The sequence below is a fragment of the Corapipo altera genome, unplaced genomic scaffold (assembly GCF_003945725.1).
Source record: "Corapipo altera isolate COAL_440 unplaced genomic scaffold, ASM394572v1 23b, whole genome shotgun sequence".
In the NCBI taxonomy this organism is placed as follows: domain Eukaryota; kingdom Metazoa; phylum Chordata; class Aves; order Passeriformes; family Pipridae; genus Corapipo; species Corapipo altera.
This window is the reverse complement of record NW_020884885.1, coordinates 15414753-15433207: the sequence shown is the minus strand read 5'-3', so window position 1 is coordinate 15433207 and position 18455 is coordinate 15414753. Positions and strand designations below refer to the sequence as shown.

At 48.7% G+C, this 18455-nt stretch overlaps 1 protein-coding gene across 5 annotated transcripts in view; it reads right to left on the bottom strand.

Moving 5' to 3' along the window:
• Nucleotides 1-1662: 1662 nt before the first annotated feature.
• Nucleotides 1663-18455, bottom strand: part of LOC113946677 (USP6 N-terminal-like protein) — a 77708-nt gene continuing 60915 nt past the window's right edge. For all 5 annotated transcript variants that reach the window (XM_027642308.1, XM_027642310.1, XM_027642307.1 and 2 more), the window contains 9 exons: nucleotides 18210-18317; nucleotides 14222-14331; nucleotides 13559-13607; nucleotides 11969-12089; nucleotides 11016-11110; nucleotides 9407-9472; nucleotides 7944-8043; nucleotides 6520-6672; nucleotides 1663-6330 (listed from right to left, as the gene is read on the bottom strand). In XM_027642308.1, coding sequence (XP_027498109.1) covers nucleotides 5066-6330; nucleotides 6520-6672; nucleotides 7944-8043; nucleotides 9407-9472; nucleotides 11016-11110; nucleotides 11969-12089; nucleotides 13559-13607; nucleotides 14222-14331; nucleotides 18210-18317 — 2067 coding nt within the window. In that variant the 3' untranslated portion in view covers nucleotides 1663-5065. The remainder of the gene's footprint in view (nucleotides 6331-6519; nucleotides 6673-7943; nucleotides 8044-9406; nucleotides 9473-11015; nucleotides 11111-11968; nucleotides 12090-13558; nucleotides 13608-14221; nucleotides 14332-18209; nucleotides 18318-18455) is intronic.

The window sequence follows — 18455 nt, the reverse complement described above, 5'->3', positions numbered from 1 at the left end:
GTATCTTACTCCATTTTTTTTCCAACTACCAAGTGAACCAAAGCTGTTTAATAAAGAAACACATCCCTCAAACCTAGCACAACTCACCTACCCTGGGGAAAACTCTGCCCTTCTGGACACTTCTGTTCCCTCTTTGGCAGGGAGGCTGTTCCTGCAGTTGGATAAATGCCATCTCTAATCCCTGCAGTGCCACTCATTTAGGCAACCATGGCAGATGTTCAAACCTGGTCCCACCTGGCTGCTTCCTCCCCACTACCTGAAAGCCAGCTGGGGCTGTTGGCTGGGAGGTGACACAAAGCAGCTTGTGCAACCAGACTGCTTGTGGGTGCCTGAAACACAGAAGGGACAAGGTTTGTTTCACTCCAGCCCATGGATGTCTCACCCATGCTCATGCTGGCATCCAGTGTGAAATGGCATAGATGTGCCAAGAGCTGCATCCTCAGGGCACTCCTGCTCCGTGGTGTTTACTGGTGCAGGTTTGGTTTTTTTAGTAGTGTTGCAGACCAGGTTTTAAACAGTTAATGTAAATTAGCTAACTTAAAGACACTGGAGAGCAAGATACGAGCGTTTTTTTTCCTATTTGACCTCTTTTAGGTGAGGCACAGCAGTGATAGAAGCAGGATTACCAGCCTACAGCACCCAGCAGGTGATACACAGGGATGCAAATTTCCTGCACTACTCTTAAATCCTAGGGTGGCATTTAGGTAATCCTGGCGCCTCCAAGTGCTGTCGGTCTTTGTGCCCTCTGTGCTATTCTGGCAGAGACAGATGCCCCTGTGTTTACTATAAACATGTTGCTTAAGAACGAATGGCAGCTTTCTCTTAGGGAAGCCAGAATACTGCTCACATTTAACACCCCAAAGCCATGGGTGACCCCATGGTCATCTAAGTGCAGGAAGCCCTGGCCACAAAATCTGAGGTATGTCAGAGGTACTGCTCACACACAGCTTTGTAAAATTCATCTTCAGCTGTGAGCAGCCCCACCTTACGCTCTCAGTGACTGGCGTAAACGTGACTCAGTCCTGACTCATGAGTTGCACCCACCCACCCACCTGCTGTGCAAGGAGCTGTGTCCACCTGCTCCCTGTCCTGTCCAACCCTCCTAGCACTGCCTCAGGCCAGGAAAACAAACTCCAAACAGAAAATCTTGGCCAAAAAAGAAGCTGCAGAGGGGCTGCTGGGCAAGGGGCCATGTGTCAGATGGGATGCGCAGGAGCTGCAGGCAGGATACTGCCCTTTGCTCAGGAGGCAGAGGACAGGGCTATGTGGGATGAAGCATTTTTCTTTCCACTGCTGCTGGGGATGCCTGGATTTAACTACAGTAGAAAAGCCGGGAGGAAAGCAGAGATGAAGTAGGAGGGACCCTCTGCAGCTGAAGCTTACCCAGGGAACCAGGCTAACACTCAGGAGAAGGCAACCAGTCTTGCTGCAGCTTCTGTCACTGTAATAAACCTCATGGAGTCTGATTTTATGCTAAACTTCTTTAACCATTATTATTATTATTACAACCATGTAAAACACAGCATCAAATACTTTGGACAGTTTGGATCAGCGTAAAAAGGAATGATAACTTTTTTTCCCCCAAAAAAAAACTTCCTTTAAAAAAAATAACCACACAGGAAAAAAAGCAAAAAAAAAAAAAAGCACAGACATAACAATGTTTTTTTTAAAAGTAATAATTATAATACATTAGAAAGAGTCACGGAGGAAGCGTTCCACGCTGTAAACAAGAAAAGCAATTAAAAAGAAAAGCAGATGGTAGCCAGGTTCTCAAAGTGCACAGCTGAGAAACCCTGACCTCAACCACAGTCCCATACTGGAACTCGACTCCATGGTTCCTGCTGCCCACCAATGCTGCAGCCACTCAAAGTGCTCAATCACAAACAAACAACAAAAACAAACCAACCCCAAAAAAACCCAAACCCACAACACTGGTCTTTACATTGACATGGAAGACAGCAAGGCAAAGAGTTGTCTCAGGGCTGCGAGGGCTAAGACGGGGGGAGCTGCTTTCCCAAGTTTCCAGTAAGAATGCCTTTTGCCAAGGGGCTGACACTGTTATAAGAGGCTGGGCAGGGGGCAAGTGTCTTAGACCAGTTAATTTGGTAAGAGGCAAGTGGCTTAGGCCAGTTAATTTGGTAAGAGGCAAGTGGCTTAGGCCAGCTAATTTGTCCTGCTGAGCTGCCACCCTCATCCTTCCCTTCCTATTCCCCATGAAAAGAGCTGAGGATGGGACAGGTCCTGCCCATCCTGGCTGCCACAGACCTGCCATGGCTGCACTTTTGTCTGCAGCAAGAGGCAGGTCTGCAGACAAGAGGAGGCAGGATTTGTCATCTCCTGCTAGATCATGCTTTGATGTGCTGAAGTAAGAGCATCACACCAAGGAAAGCAATGCACGCTGCTGGCTCCCAGCCAGTTGTGGCAAAGGGCCTCTTCCCAAACCTACCAGCTTTCAGGGCCTGCAGGTTGGAGAAGAGCTTCTTAGGTGGCACAGTGAGGAGCTCAAAGACCTTCCCAGCAAGAAGTACATTGGTGGAAAGGGGGAGCCTTTGTTTGCCTGGTCCAAGGTCACTGAAACCAGCTAGTGGCTTCCCCCAGGTGTAGAGATGACTGAGGACCTTGCTGCTCATTGAAGGGGAGGAACCGCCCCCTCAAAATTCATGTTGAACATCATACACCAAACGCTATGCAATGAGTACTATGCATTTGACAGCTCTCCAAAATTAGAGCAAACCACCTTCTCACATGTTAATACTGCAAAACATCCCAGACATGCTGGATGAGGAGCCCAGGTGCACAAGCGACATGATGTGCCAAGGCTGTGTGCCTGAAATGAGGGAAAATAGGTCAAAATGAGGGGAAAGAGGTCTCCGCTCCTGCACGCGTGAGCCAAATGCTCAGATGCATTAGCAGGAGTCCTATGCAGGCTTCAAGGAGAGGACAGAGCCCCAGGCTACAGAAGCCAAGCCAAGATGTGACCAACAGCCCTCAGATGCTTCTCGTTGCTTCACAGTCAGCTCCAGTGGCCAGTGGGCTGCCAGCAAAAGGCAAGGGATATCTGTCCTGAAATACTGCTCAGGTATTTTAACACACAAATAGGTTTAACTATGCAGAGTTACAGGAAAACATACTCTAAATTAAAAACAACTCAAGCACCATTGTCCTAGAAAGGACCAGTGGTGTCTCAAAACACAAATACTGAACATTCATAGAGCACTTTTCCTCAAACAGCAACGCTTGACTCCTCACAACACCCCTGCGAGGTAGCTAATAGAGTTATCCCTGCTTTGCAGAGGGAGAGGACAGCCAAGGCTGGAAGCTCAGCAGAAGATGGGGCCTTGGACAGAGCAGGGGTTGCAACAGAAGCTGAGAGTGCTGTGGTCTGGCTGGCTACATCCAAACAAAAATCGGGTGCTCCCTTTGACACTCTTCCTGCTACAAACACAACCAACCACACGTACACAAGGCAAAATAAACCCTGATAAATCATCGAATCATAAAACATCATGAATTGGAAGGGACCCATCAGGATCATCGAGTCCAACTCCTAGACCCCACTAAGTAATTTAGTGGAGGTTTGGTGCTGGGCTTTCATGTAGGCTTCAGATCAGGTTATGCTATTGAAGCAGCCTGTGAGATAAAAAAAATAGTTTTCCAAGTCTCCTTAGAAACTTAGAGCAGCTTTTGCTCCAGGTCTCTGTTGAAGGGGTGGGAATCCCACCTGCAGCCACCGCTTCTGAACTGCAAGGTCAAAAAGCACATCTAGACTAGTTTATTTCTTGCTTCTTCCACTGATCTACCTTCCTGATGAAGGCCCTTCAACCTCTGGGCATGCAGTAGATGCTGAAACAGGATTCTGGACCAGCTCTTTCAGTGGGGTGTGTCCCAAGGTCCCTGCACACCTCCAACCAATGGCATGGGCTGTGCAGCAGCAACACTCTGGGATGGGGAGAAGATGGACAGGCCACCAGGACTTGGTGCATGAAGGGCAAGCAGGCATGTGGGCACCCATCATGCCCAGGTTTCCTTCCTCGGTTGTTAATTTCTGTGTGGTCTAAACGAGAAGAGCTGAGATCAGACCCTGGGCAATATGTGCTCCCTTTCCCCAACTCCTATGCCCTTTCCACCCTGACACTTAACCTGCTCAAAGTAAAAGCAGACTTCAGCTTGGGCACTGTGATTAGATGCCATCGCACCTCCAGCAGCTTGCTCATGCTGACAGGCCTCCCGAGCCAGCAGTCCCTTTTCCTGTTTGGCCAATAAAAAGGCAGCGAGCCTGCTCGCCACGCTGGACCTGTGAAGGAAAGGCCAGCAGAAAGGTCACTCAGCTCAAGAGACCAGGCTCAACATTCATCACTGGCCTTCTCACCTTGAGAACTTGGGAAAGAACCACCCTGTTGGTGGTCCTCCACTGGGGTAACACCAAGCAGACGCCTTAGGGACTTAGCAGTTGTTAAACCTCTTCTCTGGGACACCATCCACTGCTGCAGCAGGAGCTGGGTACAGCTGGGCACTGCTTTGTAGAATTGCATAGAGGGAGCAGCAGGCCAGGATGCCATGGCCCTGCCTAGAAATCCTGCTGCCTACAACCATGGGTCTGGGAAATGAAATAAAGATCTATTGCTACAAAGGCCTTTGAAACCAATGCTGTGGCTGTGCCAATGGGGCATTTTAAAGAAAGCATCTCGGATTCCTATGCCTTATGCCTGCTTCCCTGGCCATGGGTACCCATGGCAGGCAGGGGCAAAAGAAAACACGCAACCCATTCACCAGCCCTGCCTCTTCCCCCAAGCCATGCGGCTCAGGGAGCTTTGAGGAACAAAACATGAAATCACTTTCCAATTTGTCCATAGGAAAGACGCAAATCCAATTTGTTGGTGTCTCCTGTTGCTGGTGGCCCCTGCTTCGTCTCCTTGCTGGGCACACGTACCAAAGCACAGCTTGACATACGATGGCTGCTGTGCTGTCACCCCGACATAGCCCTGCTGAAGGATGGGGATCCTGTAAATGAGGCAGGGGTGCTGCTCCAGAACCCACTTCCTCTCCCTCGCCTCCCCCATCTCCACTAAAACGTCACTGATTTGGGCATCTTTGCCAGGGGAGGAGAGCCTGAAAGGAAACTGTTCTCCGAGTGAGATTTGACAACCTGTGGTGGTAATTTTGGTTTGGGGCTCAGAGGGGGTCGTGGGGCTTTCAGTGCATTTAATGGTTTCTGGAGGCTTTTCTGGACATCTGCCTCCTCTGGGTCCGGCGTAAGAGCTGGTGGCGTGGAGGTGGCAGGCAGGGGGTGCCCAGTCTCCGACAGAGGCAATGCCACCTGCTTTCTGTTCAAGAAGTCCTGCTCTGTCGCGTGGGCCAGGTGGAGGGGAGTGACAGTTTTGATAACGATGAAGGGGCTGTTCCCCTCCACCACAGGGGATGATGGCTGCTGGAAGGGGCAGCCCTCACCCAGCCCTGCTCCCTCTGGCTCGCTGCTGGATAAGATGGGCACGCTGCCTCCCACCACCCTGTCCTTGGGCCAGTGCACAGTGCTGGCGGCGCTCCCCAGCCCATTCTGCAGGTTGGTGAGCTCTCCTGTGGACGCAGCTTTGGATGCTGAGCGCTTCAAGTCCATTTTGCCTGGCAGCACTGCTCCGCAGTGCTCCTGGTCCACTGCCTCCCTGTGCCCACTCTCGGGGGAGCCGTCGTTCTGTGATGTCCAAGAGAGACGCTGGCAGCTGCCCAGCAGGGGATGGGGGGATGCTTCAAGCCCTGCATCTTCACACGGGGAAGATGCTTGTTCTGCCGGCAGGGCAGCAGGATTTGGCTGCCGTACTGCATCATTCGTAGTGGAAAGTTCAGCAGTGCTCAACTCAGGAGGAGTTGGCCTGTTTTGGAGAGAGGAGTCTAAGGAGCTGTGCTCAGCTGGGGCATGGAGGGGGACTCCATGGTCCATCATGGCACAGCCAGGAGCAAGAGGAGGCTCCTCTGGAGGCAGGGCCGTGGGCAGGAGGTGGTGATGGGCCTGTGTCTCGCTTGCCTTCAGAAGAGATGACAGCTGCCCGTCCACAATGGGCTCCACCCGGCCCTGCTCTTCCAGTGGCCGCCCACCAGGAGGAGGCACGTTTGTTGCTTCCGCTGCTTCACTGCCCTGGAGAGTGGGAATCCTCTCTTCCACCACTGTCATTCCTCCTGGTCCCTCAGGAACTCTGTGAGGATGGGGCTCCCTGTCCAGGGTGTGCTCACCCGCCCGGCCATTCTGGCTGTTGGCTGCTGGGTTGTCCTTTACAGCTACTGGATTGAGAGAGAGCTCCAGGCCCAGGGGTTTCCTTGGAAACTCTTCAGGCTTTGCTGCATTGAAAGCAGAGAAAACAAAATAAGACCCAAATTGTGCATCAGTTCATTTCTGTACGCCCTGAATGCAAGGAAGGCAGATGCTCCACCCAACAGGTGCCAGCCTTTCTGGGCTGCCCTAGCTCCCAGCCGCACCAGCGGGATGCTCTGGTCCCTGCTGGGCTGCCCACCTTCCCCTCTACCCACCTGGTGGTGGGAGGTCAAATTTCATCTTCCGCAGTTCAGTCATTGACACCTGCAGTTGCTCGATGACTGCATCGTCCTCATACTGCAGGGAAGCAGCAATTTTCTCCTGCAGAAACTCACGTAAATCTTCCAGTGTCATCTTCAGCAAGCGCTCTGGGGAACAGAAGAAAACAGTAATGATAGCGGCACAGCCAAATTGCAGGGTAGCATGAGTGTGGGTTGCACTGCTTTGGTTTTATCTGGGATTCTGCTGCGGTTCCCACTCTGCAATGAGATAGCCTGAATGTTTTCGCTCCTCTCCCACCTTTCCACCGTTGCTCGGGGTCATCAATACATGTACATATCCCTGTGCCACCTCTGAGCAGTAGCTCTGCAATGGCAGGACAATAGGGAGGCTGGGAGCTGTGCTGACAAGGATGCACGTTTTGGGCCATTTCTGGAAGTTCTCACCAATACCTCTAGGAGGAGGAAAAGCTCCATGAGACAGGCCCTGAGCGTCAGGCTGAACAGCCACTAATGGCAGCTGCTACCACCAGCCAGGGATGCCAACCTGCACCAGCCAGCAGGCAGGGATGCAGGCAGGGGTGCTGACCCTCACCAGGGTTGCAGGCAGGGGTGGGATACAGTCTGGAATGGGTTGCAGGAAAGGATGCCAATCTGCACCACACATTCCTCAGGGAGGAGAGATTTCACAGGCAAGCTGAAACATCTGCCTGCCTGCCAGTTTCCAGCTTTTTGCAGACAAACAGGATACTTCAAGATTTATTTCTGGATAGCCTGTTCTTCATTTAACTGAAGGAAGAGTGGGGGGCTGTTTGCAGAAGCCAACACACGCAGTCCCAAAAATCCCACTGGCCTAAAGGTTCCCAGCACACACTCCTGCCCCAGATCAAGGTCACAGAGTGACAGAGCAGGGCTGCAATCTTATGGGAGGAGAGGGGTTCAAAGTCACAAAGATCTCACGGTAGAAACATCACTGCTCTAATGTTATGCAAGAAACCCAGGTTTTGATCAGTTTAGAAGTATATTAATGGATTTACTTCTCCCCCTACAGACTTTTCAGCTGAACCACCACCTAGAGTTCTGCAGACAGATGCTGCAAAGATGCAGCAAAGAAAGATGCTGCAAAGTATGGCAATTGCTGTCTGTATTGCCCCTAAAAGCCTATTGATAGAATATGTGGGGCACATACACAGAATATGTGTAGAAAGAGGCAGCTGGGAGCGTTTCAGGTGAGGTTTGTGTGTGATGAGCACAGGATGTCAACCATTGCAGCATCTCATTTCATCCCCAGAGCATCAGCTCGGGACTGTGACTTTGGTGGTCAGCACAGGGCCTGGAGAAGGCTGGAAGTGGCCAGCAAGGCGTTCTGGGTCGGCAGCCCAAAGGCAGCCCATGCGGGACACAGTCTGCTGGGACCTTACTTTTGTGCAATTTGAGGATGGTGTAAGCCATGGCTGTCAGCACACGTTCCCCTTCCAGGATGTAGATGTCCCACAGCCGCAAGGTGAGGGTGAAGGGCGTCTGTTTCAAATACACAAACAAATACACATATGGGATGATGATACAGAGGTTGGTGCCATCACTACATCCCCTTGCACCAAAACACACAACACAGCTAGGCTTTGGAAGTCATGAATTCATCTATAACACAGAAATATATCTTTTCATCTATGGTTTTGCCTTAAAGCTAACAACCTTGGGTGGCTGGGAAAGTGCTTAAAACCCATCCATGAATGCAGAAAAATGAGAAGCTTTCCTCACAAGCATGCTAGCACATGGATTCCCCTGTCCTGGAGGGAGCACCATCAACCTTTAGCCTTGCAAGCACACAAAACAACTCCTGTATGCATCCAAATTTCTCAGAAGGGCTATTTATGGGATAGGTCTGAAAGCCCAATGATGCCTCACTAAGCATTAAAAAATCACTCATTTGGTGTCCAGAGGAGTGGTTTTCCTTATACACAGACTTATTTCTGCCTGCTAGAAACACCTCTGCAAGAGGTTTTCATTTGCACCCACACCCAATCTGACAAACAGGAGTGAACTGATATCCAAAGTGATGGAGGAGCCTTATACCTCTCAGCAAAGATCTAAGGCATCTCACCAACAAAGAAGTCAGTACTGGTCCTACTGTGACATGTAAGTTCAAATTTAGGATGCTGCACTTCAGACTTTGGCACAACTGACCATTGCAGCTCTTTTACCACATGCTACTGCAGACTTTGCATTTTATACAGCTTTTAGTGGAAGACTACAAAGCAGTGAGTCCCCTCTCAAGGGACAAGAGACAGGGCATCAGAAAATTGAGACTGGGGCACACAGATGTCCTAAACATTAGCAAGTCTGGACATTGCATTCAAGTGCGCAAGTAGAATATTGCCCCTAAAAATAAAGTAGTCTTGGCTCAGGACTGGCAAATTAGCTCTGAACAAATCAGGGTAATTTTCTCACGCTTTCACATGTTTCCAGTCCTAGCCCTCTTGTCTGCCTGCAGCTGCTACATTGCTATTTGTTGAAGTTTGTGCCCCCAGCTCTTCTCCTCCCTATGCTGTTTCCAGAGCCCAAGTGAGGTTAATTGCCTTTGCAGCAGTGCCAGTGGGCAAAAGAAAGATCTCTCCCAAGTTTAAAGCTTGTGCTGCTGCTGCTGAGCCATCTCCCAGCAACTGCTTTAGATGAGGCAGCAGGAATTGGTTTGTCATCAGTGACATGCAGTTATTTTTAGCTTCTCCTTTATTAACTTTTTTGTCTTATGAGAGTGTGCATAGTATCCCACCTTATAAAATATTAACACTTTCTTCAAAGTATGATATTTAGAAAAAATCCCTGGCAGATTAACCATGCATGCAAACAGCAAAGCAGCAAAAAACCCCCAGAGCATCCTCACCCGGTCAATGAAACACTGCAGGAACCACTTGGTTGTATAAATCCCTGTAGTCATCTGCTCTTTGTCCTGGGGGGAGACAGCAAAGAGAGACAGGCTTTCACCAGGGTGGCTGCTGGAAGTTCAAACAGCTCATAAGGCTTTTGGGGAGGTTGGTTGGTTGGTTCATTAATGCTGGGGTCTGGGTGGAGGATCTGGCTGTGGTTTGTCTCCCAACAAAGCCCCTGCTTTAAATACCAGTTTTGAAGCCCTCTTTTGGCCAATCCTCGCTGTGGACAGACTTCAGTTACAACTTTGGACAGGAATTTCTAGAAGAAGTTTTTCTGGCCTAGTACCTACTCCAGGGGATTTACAAAAACCTTTGAGGAACCCAAACCACTCACTCCTTGCAGATGACCATTTTTGTTTCCATAGCAATTCCCATGCAAGCCTCTCCGAGCACAATCAAGCCAGCTTTAAAAGCACCACCTCATTTGCATGGCATGGCATGGCTGCTGCAGGAGCAGGACAGCCTGACAGGCTAAGGAAAACTCTTAAGAAGTCTTAAAAACCTCACTATCATCACCCCTGTCTAACAGTGCTGGATGCACAGTGCTCTGCACGTCCACAGAACTGATGTAACCGCTGCTGCAAAGCCAAAAAAGCAGTGGGGATGGGAAGACAAAGAAGCCCATGGGATTAACGTCTGACTCAGGCCTTTGCTCTTGACTGGTGCTGAGCACCTGCAACCCTGGAGAGCCTTCAGGAGCAGGAGGCATGAAGCAGCTTTCAGTGTTATTCCCACCCTCCCTCCTCTGCTGGTGACCATAATTAAGTGAAAACCTGTCCTGGCCCTGTTTCACTTTTACAGGCAGGTCCGGCTCATTTGTAGCACGGAGCAAGAGCTGTTGGAACTGATGGCAATATAAGCAACTTTTCCTGGAGCTGGGGGCCACCAAGCCCTTTGGTAGTATAAGAAAACTTTAGGAGTCTGGTCACTGAATGCCAACTGTCTACAGCAAATGCAAGGGTGGACAAGGCAAAAAAAAAAAGGGAGCAAGTGTTGCAAAACAGTTGCCTAAGACGTTAGACTGCAGTTGGTGTGTCCTGCAGATGCTTCTCCAGCTATCAAACAGGCCTGTACCATCTGCTAGAGAGAAAACCAACTGCACATGCCTGAGCGACAAAACACAACAGCAAATCTTACGTGTCTCCTGTCTTTAAAAAACAGCAAAGCACTTGGAGCTAATAATTACTGAATTAAGACTCCAGAAAATTCAGCGTCAGCCTTTGGGCTTTGCAGCTGGTATAAGAACACAGTTCAGCCTCACTGCTGTATGGAACAGCTCCTTCTGCTGCAGGCCCTGTAAGCCTTTCTGCCTGGCTTTCCTAGGGAAGCCTTTAGATTTTAGCAGTCCCTCCACTAATGATGACCAGCAAGTGAATGATAACTGTTTGCCTCAGTAAGGTTGGGGCACCCCATTTAATAAATGCTTGCCTCTTTGTGGCTGAAGCAGTCCAACATGGTTAGAAGTATGTTCAGTTGTGCATCTGTTTGGCAGAACATTACATTAACTGCTTTAGCATTAAAATGTGGTATTATTTTATAGGAAGACTGATAGCAAAGAGATACCATGTGCTTCTTCAGTTTGGGAAACAGTTTGCTTAAAATCTGTTCGTGGTGAGCTTGAAACCTCTGCAGCTTCGGGAACCCAGGAATGAAAAAACCTTAACAAGAAAAGATGAGAGAAATAAAAAATAATCAGAAAAGCTCTGGAGCAGGGACAGGGACAGCCTGATTTTCTAGAAACTCATCTCTTCAATTGTCTGTTGAAGTCGGCTGGACCACAGGGAGCCCAGCCACCTCCCTCCCAGAGTCCGCCCTTCGCTCCATCTACATGGACAACACAACCCTCGGACCAACCTCAGTTGGTCCTTCTCAACCAGCCCCATGGACCAGACCATGCGCTTTCCCCAGCCCACCTGCCTGAGACTTGGCTTGGCCAAGACCTCTCTGAACACACCTCAGTGCTTACCAAGGTTCAGAGAAAACCTGAACCTTGTGTTTTGAACACCACAAGCTTGTGCAGTGCCCTGTAATCTCAGTTAATCACATTTAAAACTGTCCAGAGTTATCAAGGCTTAGCCCTCTGCCCATAAAATAACCACAAGTAAGATGAAAGGATCTTTAATTCGTTTGAAGTAAAATAATACAGCACATTTGGTGGAATTACATCCACATTTAATGGATGCTCTTGGATGTACTTCTGTGAGACTTCTTATAAACTCATAATCTTGAGTTAATTTACTGCCAAGGGCAAAGCACTCTGGAGGGAGGATAACACCTCTGTGGAAGTGTTAATTACTGAGCACTAAAGCTCATTGTCGATAAAACACATTTTTTTCTGATAAGAACTTGTCTGCCTCCAAGAGCAAAGTTCAGCTCTATAGTCAGGCTGCATATATAGTTAAGCCTTACCCACTTTAATTAAACAAGTTTGTGAGGAGAAACAAGGCTCTACTGACCAACTAAGCAGCCTTCCCTCCTGCTGCCAGACACTCATCCACATCCCGCCCCAGCCTTACCATGCATGGCGTGTCGCTGATTGGTCAGCAGCTGTGCCAGTGCCCAAAACGCATCTTCTTCATTCAAGTACATCAGGAGGATGGCTGCAATCTGGCTCATCCCTTGGCAGTAGCTCACTTCCTGCAAGAGCCAAGAGGGACACACTTGCTACCATAATGCTAAAATTGTAGAAGCAGGTCAGGCTGCTGATGCTTCCCTCTCCTCTTTCAAGGTTTGTCCTGTTTCAATATCTTTACCATTTATGTCCAAATTCACAGCTCCCACATATCTACAGCATCTACCACATCACTGACTCACAGTAGATTGGGTTGGAAGGGACCTGCATAATCATCTCGCCCAACCCCCCTGCCATGCAGAGAGACACCTTCCACTGCACCAGGTTGCTCAAAGCCCCATCCAACCAGGCCTTGAACACTGCCAGGAACGGGGCATCCACAGCTTCTCTGGGCAACCTGTTCCAGTGCATCATCACACTCATTATGAAAAATGTCTTCCTTATGTCCAACCTAAACATATCTGAGTTTAAAAATGTTGTCCCTTGTCCTGTCACTACAGACCCTAATAAAAAGTCTTTCCATCTTTTTTTTTTTTATAAGACCCTTTTATATATTGAAAGGCTGTAATGACGTCTTTCCAGAACCTTCTCTTCTCCAGGTTGAACAATCCCAACTTTGACCCTTTCTTAACAAGAGAGGGGTTCTGGCCCTCTGACCATTTTTGTGCCCTTCCTCTAGACCTGCTCTAACAGGGCCTCCAGCAGGAGCTGAGGGGTTTGAAGGCAATGTTACCCCACCATGCCTCTGCTCCCTGCTCAAGCCTGGAGGGGGAGGGACAGAAATCCAACATAAGAGGTGCCTGCAGCTACTTCAAGGAATAGGGGATGGGATGACAAACAGCATGTGACTGATGCTGTTTTGGATTCCTTCAGCTATATGAGCACTGAAGTAATTAAACAATAAATAAATGTGATAAGCATTTATCTGGTATGAGGGAGGCTCCTTGACCTTGAGCATCTTCTGTGCCTCATGGGGTAACTGTCCCCTCCTGGAGATGGAGGTTGTAGGTTCAGCTGCTAGTTTAGGCTTATTCTGCATATGCCCTTCAGCTAAAAAATGACTGGTTTGCTGTAATAAGTCAGTGTTTTTAACAAGGAATGCCATTTGGTGTAAGACAAGAAGGCAGAAACATGGTAAACTACCAAGAGACTAACTAGTGTTGCTGGAAAGCCACAGGGCAGTCCCTTGTTCTTTGCTGACACTCACCAAAACTGAATCTGCCAGATGTCATTTACCGGGTGACAAAAGGAACAAAGGAATGAAACAACTATGCAAAGACTCCTGTACTGCCTGAGAGTCTTGCAGCTGTCTGTATAAGCCAGTATTAGGACTTAAAATTGGAATTACCACTGGTTAAACATGTGTCTGTCTATTTTATATATATATATATATAAAATAAATATTTTGTGTATATATATACATACAAACATACTTGTCTACACATATATATAAAATGCTTTTTAAAAATCTTTACATATATATATATACATGTAAAGCACAACGCTATTCATGTTGACTGGACTTACTACTTACGGTGTTATAAACAGAGTATGCTGACAAGACGTGGAAGAGTGCCTGCTGCCTGGGGAGAAAGAAGGATATTAAAACACCTGAGCCCAAAGTCTCCAGCTTTGTGACCACACCAATGCATACACAGAGAGCAAAGACCCTGAAAACACCCAGCCAGTTATGCCTTTTGCACAGGAGCCACCTGCAAGGAGCAGGTCTCACAAAACCTGAAAGCACCTTCCTCAGAGACTGTGTAGGGCAGCTAGGTGTGACCCATCCAAGTGACAAAGCCACCTCTCTGACTCCATCTGTTGTGGAGACCCCATCCCACCCAGATCCTGATGGGCCCACCCCATCATCCCAGCCATCCCAAACCAAGCCCTCTGTAACCTTGGGGGACAAGGCACTGCAACAGGCTGGTGGTGCTTGGCTCAAGAACTGGGGCTGAACGTGGTGCAGTGTGGACCTCTCTGAAGGGAGAATCAGCAGCCCAACATGTGTGGGTTGCACTGTGTGGTGAGGGTTTGAGGAGCAGGCAGAGATGGTTTTGCTCTCCTGTGAGCTGCTCTGAGCCAGGGTGCTGGTGGCCACCCCAAACCAAGGGACTGCTGGCCCCTCTCCAGCTCATCCCCCCCATATCCACTGGCACCAGTGTCTGTATAGCCCCCCGAAGCCTCCTGTACTCACTTCACTCCGTAGCGATCCCGAAACATGATGTGGTTTCGGAAGGTGCGGTTAACATCCAAATCTATCTGCTTGATTTCCGATGAAAAGCACTTTGCTTGTTCTTTCATTTGCTGGACGGGACAGGGACAGACAAGAGGCAGAAGTCAGACACCACCTCAGTCCATGCCTCTCCCCCTACAGTGGGAAGTCAGGCTTCCTACAGCAGGAGTGGCAGCTTGTGAGCTGCACAGAGGTATCCAGAGCAGGAGACATTGCCACCTTTCAGTAAGCAATGATATGCAGCCTGGAGGTGAACCCCAACCCCTTGTCTGTGCTGCTGGCCCGGGAGAAGGGGATGACCCCACATTCACACACTACCCCACATTCACACGTTATGACAGCGGCAGCTGCCAACCCAGCCTTTGCCCATCTTCCAATGCAGATACTGAGTTTTCAGAATCTAAAACCTTTACAATTAAATTCCACTTTAATTTATTTTGATTTCTTTGTCTGGCTGGCTATCATAAAGCATTGAGAGCTCTGTTGGTGCTTAAGGAATGATACACTTCCTTAAGGAACCAACATGCAGGTGTACACACTGAGTCCCTGAGCTTCTCAAAGGCTCAGTCATAACTGTTATAACAGACTCTATGAAGTGATCTCCAACTACTACTTGCCCTGCAGAAGAGAATCATCTAAGGTTTAAGGAGTTTCCACTAGAAAAGCAGTTCTGGGGTATTCCCTTGGACTGGTGCAAATTTTAAGAAATGAGAAGAGACCAGAAGAGAAACTAAACCCAAAACCAAGAACTCCCATGTTCTCTCCATGCTGGCTAATCATTTAAGGCAGCATCACATAGATAAAGGACTTAAGTCCAGTGCAAAAAAATGAAAATTCAAATGAAAGTTAAGACCCCCTCAACCAATTGTGCCCTCAGAGTTCCAAGCTGAAGATGCTCCATGGACAAATCCCACCACAGTCCCATTCGTAGCCCACTGTTCAGGCCTGCGCTGCAGGCAAGGGCCATTATGCAATAGCCAAGGATCTCATCTCACAGCCTTTAGATACTGCCAGTGATCATGCCCTCCTCCTTTGATAGCTACAGGGCCAACTGCATGAAGAAAATACATTTTGTGACTGTCTTCAGGCAGACTGAAATCCACCGGCAGGTTAGAGGCAGCGGAGATGAGCAGCAAGCCCACCCTGCCTTAAGCCCGGGTTCAGGACCCCTCCTGGGTTGACGCAGGAGACAGAAAATAACACATCTGCACAGATGCTTATTATCTGCTCCAGCAGCTGCCATCCTATGAATGCTTGTCAGCCTGATACCAGGTGCCTCCATGCTGTTGTTAACCTCCTGAGGTGGCCACATCAGCTCTGGGGAACATCAAAAGGTCACTAGTACTGCCAACATTTAGGGCAGTCACAGCATCTTGGGAATATTAACTCCAACCTTGAAAGCAACTGTATGGAGGAGCAACAGTATAAGGGCTATTTTGAATTTTTGCCTGCACAAGACAAGGGAGGATAAAAGCAGCCACAGAGTGAAGGTCTGATGAAGAACATAATTTCCCTGCTGTAAAAACCGTGCTCTCTGCATCTTATGGATCCTTGTCCTCTATAAAGCAAACAGACTACCTGAGAGAAGAGGATTATTCATATCCACTGGGTCAGTTCAGTTCAAATTTCCCCGCTAAAGTCCCTCTTTGTTTTCCCTGCCAGAATAACATGGCAATCTCTCAAAGACTGTAAATAACCCTACTTCAGTTTGTTTTGAAGTACTGCACCTGAATAGTAGGTAGGTTGCACAGCACTTTGTCTCCATGCACTCAGAAGACTTTAGTAATTGTGCAGATGTTAAAAAAGAAAACCCAGGTTGGGTTATTCTCCTTTTTTTCCTGTTTAAGTAAACTGTGGGTTCCACAGTTGCTCTGCAGTTGCTCTACTGAGCTCATTAGCACTGTGAGCCCTGCAAGCTGGTGGCAGAACAGAGGCTGGGAAGCTGAAGGTCCTGTCCCAGAGACCTTGTACAAAGCAGTGGGTAAAAGCCAGGATGCCTCTGCTCTGCCCCATGGCCAAGATGTTTCTCCTGCTGCCTTCTCAGCTCCCCTCAAGCCCTCCACTTGTGGCTAACAAACCCCAGAGGAGCAGAGCATCACACCCACCTCAAAACTAAGCATGGTGTGTCCCATGGTAGCCTCTGGGCTTTTGTGCTACAGTTCACGCCCCAGGGAGAAATGGGGTGGCCTTGGGACCAGCTCCTACATGACACAAGTCTGAGGCTGAGGCTTAGTCCCTTCTTGAAAGCAAAACCCCTCATCCAGGATCTGCACTGAGCCTCTCCTGGAGGAAATTAGGAGAGAGCTAATTACTGGCAGCAGGTGGCACCAAAGAAGAGGCAGATTAAGATGAGCTTGTAGAGGGTTTGCATCCAGCAAAGCTTATTAGCCCTGAAGCTCCTGTTTATCGCAGACCCCTCTGGAGCACAGATAAACTCCTTTCGACTTTCATTTGCTTGGATTGCTTCCCTGCCTGTGTAGCACAGCTTTGAGGGAGGGAGCACAATTTTAATCTGTGTTCTGGGAGATCTTCCTTATCTCTGCTGACTGCAGTGAGCCCAGCCCGCCTTCCCCAAGCCCCTGCCTGTGCCCCCAGCCCAGCGGCACCTCACCAGTAACATCTATGCCTGACTGACTATAATGAGCGTTATCATCATCCCGCTTAATAGGCAGGGATTTTTAGAAATACCTGCTGGAAGTAGCACTCAACCTCCTGCCTCTGAAAAATAATTGTCTCCACAACACCTCGCCCTGGTACATGATGCAAGCTAAATCATAACACAGGTTTGGAAAATAAGTTAATTATCAACCAAAGGCTACCATACTGCCTATGGAAAGGAGCCAAAACACCTGAAATAAAAAATAACAAATACAACAAGCCCTGTCACTTGGGTTCCTGTTCAATGCATGCTACAGAAACTGCTTATTTAATGACATGGAATCCAAGCCTGAAGCATGCAGTGCTCTGGTAGGAAGCAATGCAAGGCAGGCTTTTCTCCTACTTGCAGAGAAAAGAAGTGATTTTCAACAGAAAAGTAATTTTTGATTTTAATAGAAACGTTCACAACACTTATAAAGAATTGAAGATGGAAGATAAAAGAATCCCCTTCAATCCAAGCTCTTCCAACGCTGTCAGTTAACTTTTGGCTGCACATCTAAGTGGTAAGCCAGGACCCTGTCCTCAGAATTAAACCAACTTGCAAGATCTGCCTTCACCCCACCCTTATTTTGGTTTCTTCACTAACAACCAATTGCTGGCTGGTTTAGGGCTTCTCACCTTGCTGCACCTGGGGATTTCAAACTTTCAAGCACACACAGAGGTTTGGGATACCCCCATCCAGCACCTACCTGTTCCAGGGTACTCGTGACTACTCTGCATCACCCGAGAGAGCTCAGGGAATTGGGAGCGGTACCTTTGCTAAGCCTTCCCTCACTTTTTCCTGCATCTCTCCCTAAAGATGCAATAAAACTGACAGCAACTTTGCTTGCAACTCCCAGCACAACAGATGGAAGCAGCATATTACAGAAAGCAGCCAGCTAACATGCTAAAAGACCCCAGCTTAATGTACTCCCACCGATAAACAGTTTATACCACTTGCGTTTTCAGTCCCCACTGAAAACACAAAGGGTATAAAACGCCTTTCCTTCTCAGAGGTCGCAGAAGTTCACAGACAGGATGAAGCCTCACCACCAGCACACATCCTAGGGCACTCACCACGCTGCTACCCTGTGAGGGAGCACGCAAGGGCCGTGCAATCCTCCTGCCCATTAAAGTATCCCCACAAGAACTCCCATTTCTCTCCTGCCCATGCCAGTGGAGATGGAGACACCTGCATGCACCACGGGTCCAACTTGCCCTGACTGATGAAGCCCCACCTAACCAGTCTCCCCAACCAATGTAGCCTCCTCATCACCTTGCTCTTGTTGTCTTTGCCAGGAAGAGCTCATACCTCATATTTTCCTTCGTTCTCCTTCTTCATCTTCTCGACATCCAGCAGAAGTGACCAGACCTGGCCTCTCACTTGGAGTGGGATCCCTTTGTACACTCGCCGGCACATCTGTGGGGAAGGAAATGTGTGCAAGGTTAGCTGGTCTGCTGGTGGCAGAACAGATTTTCTCCATGGTTTGCTGGGGCAGATCAGCAACCATCTGAGCAGACACCCCAGCCGGTCACTTCACCTGCCTGCACTGGCGCA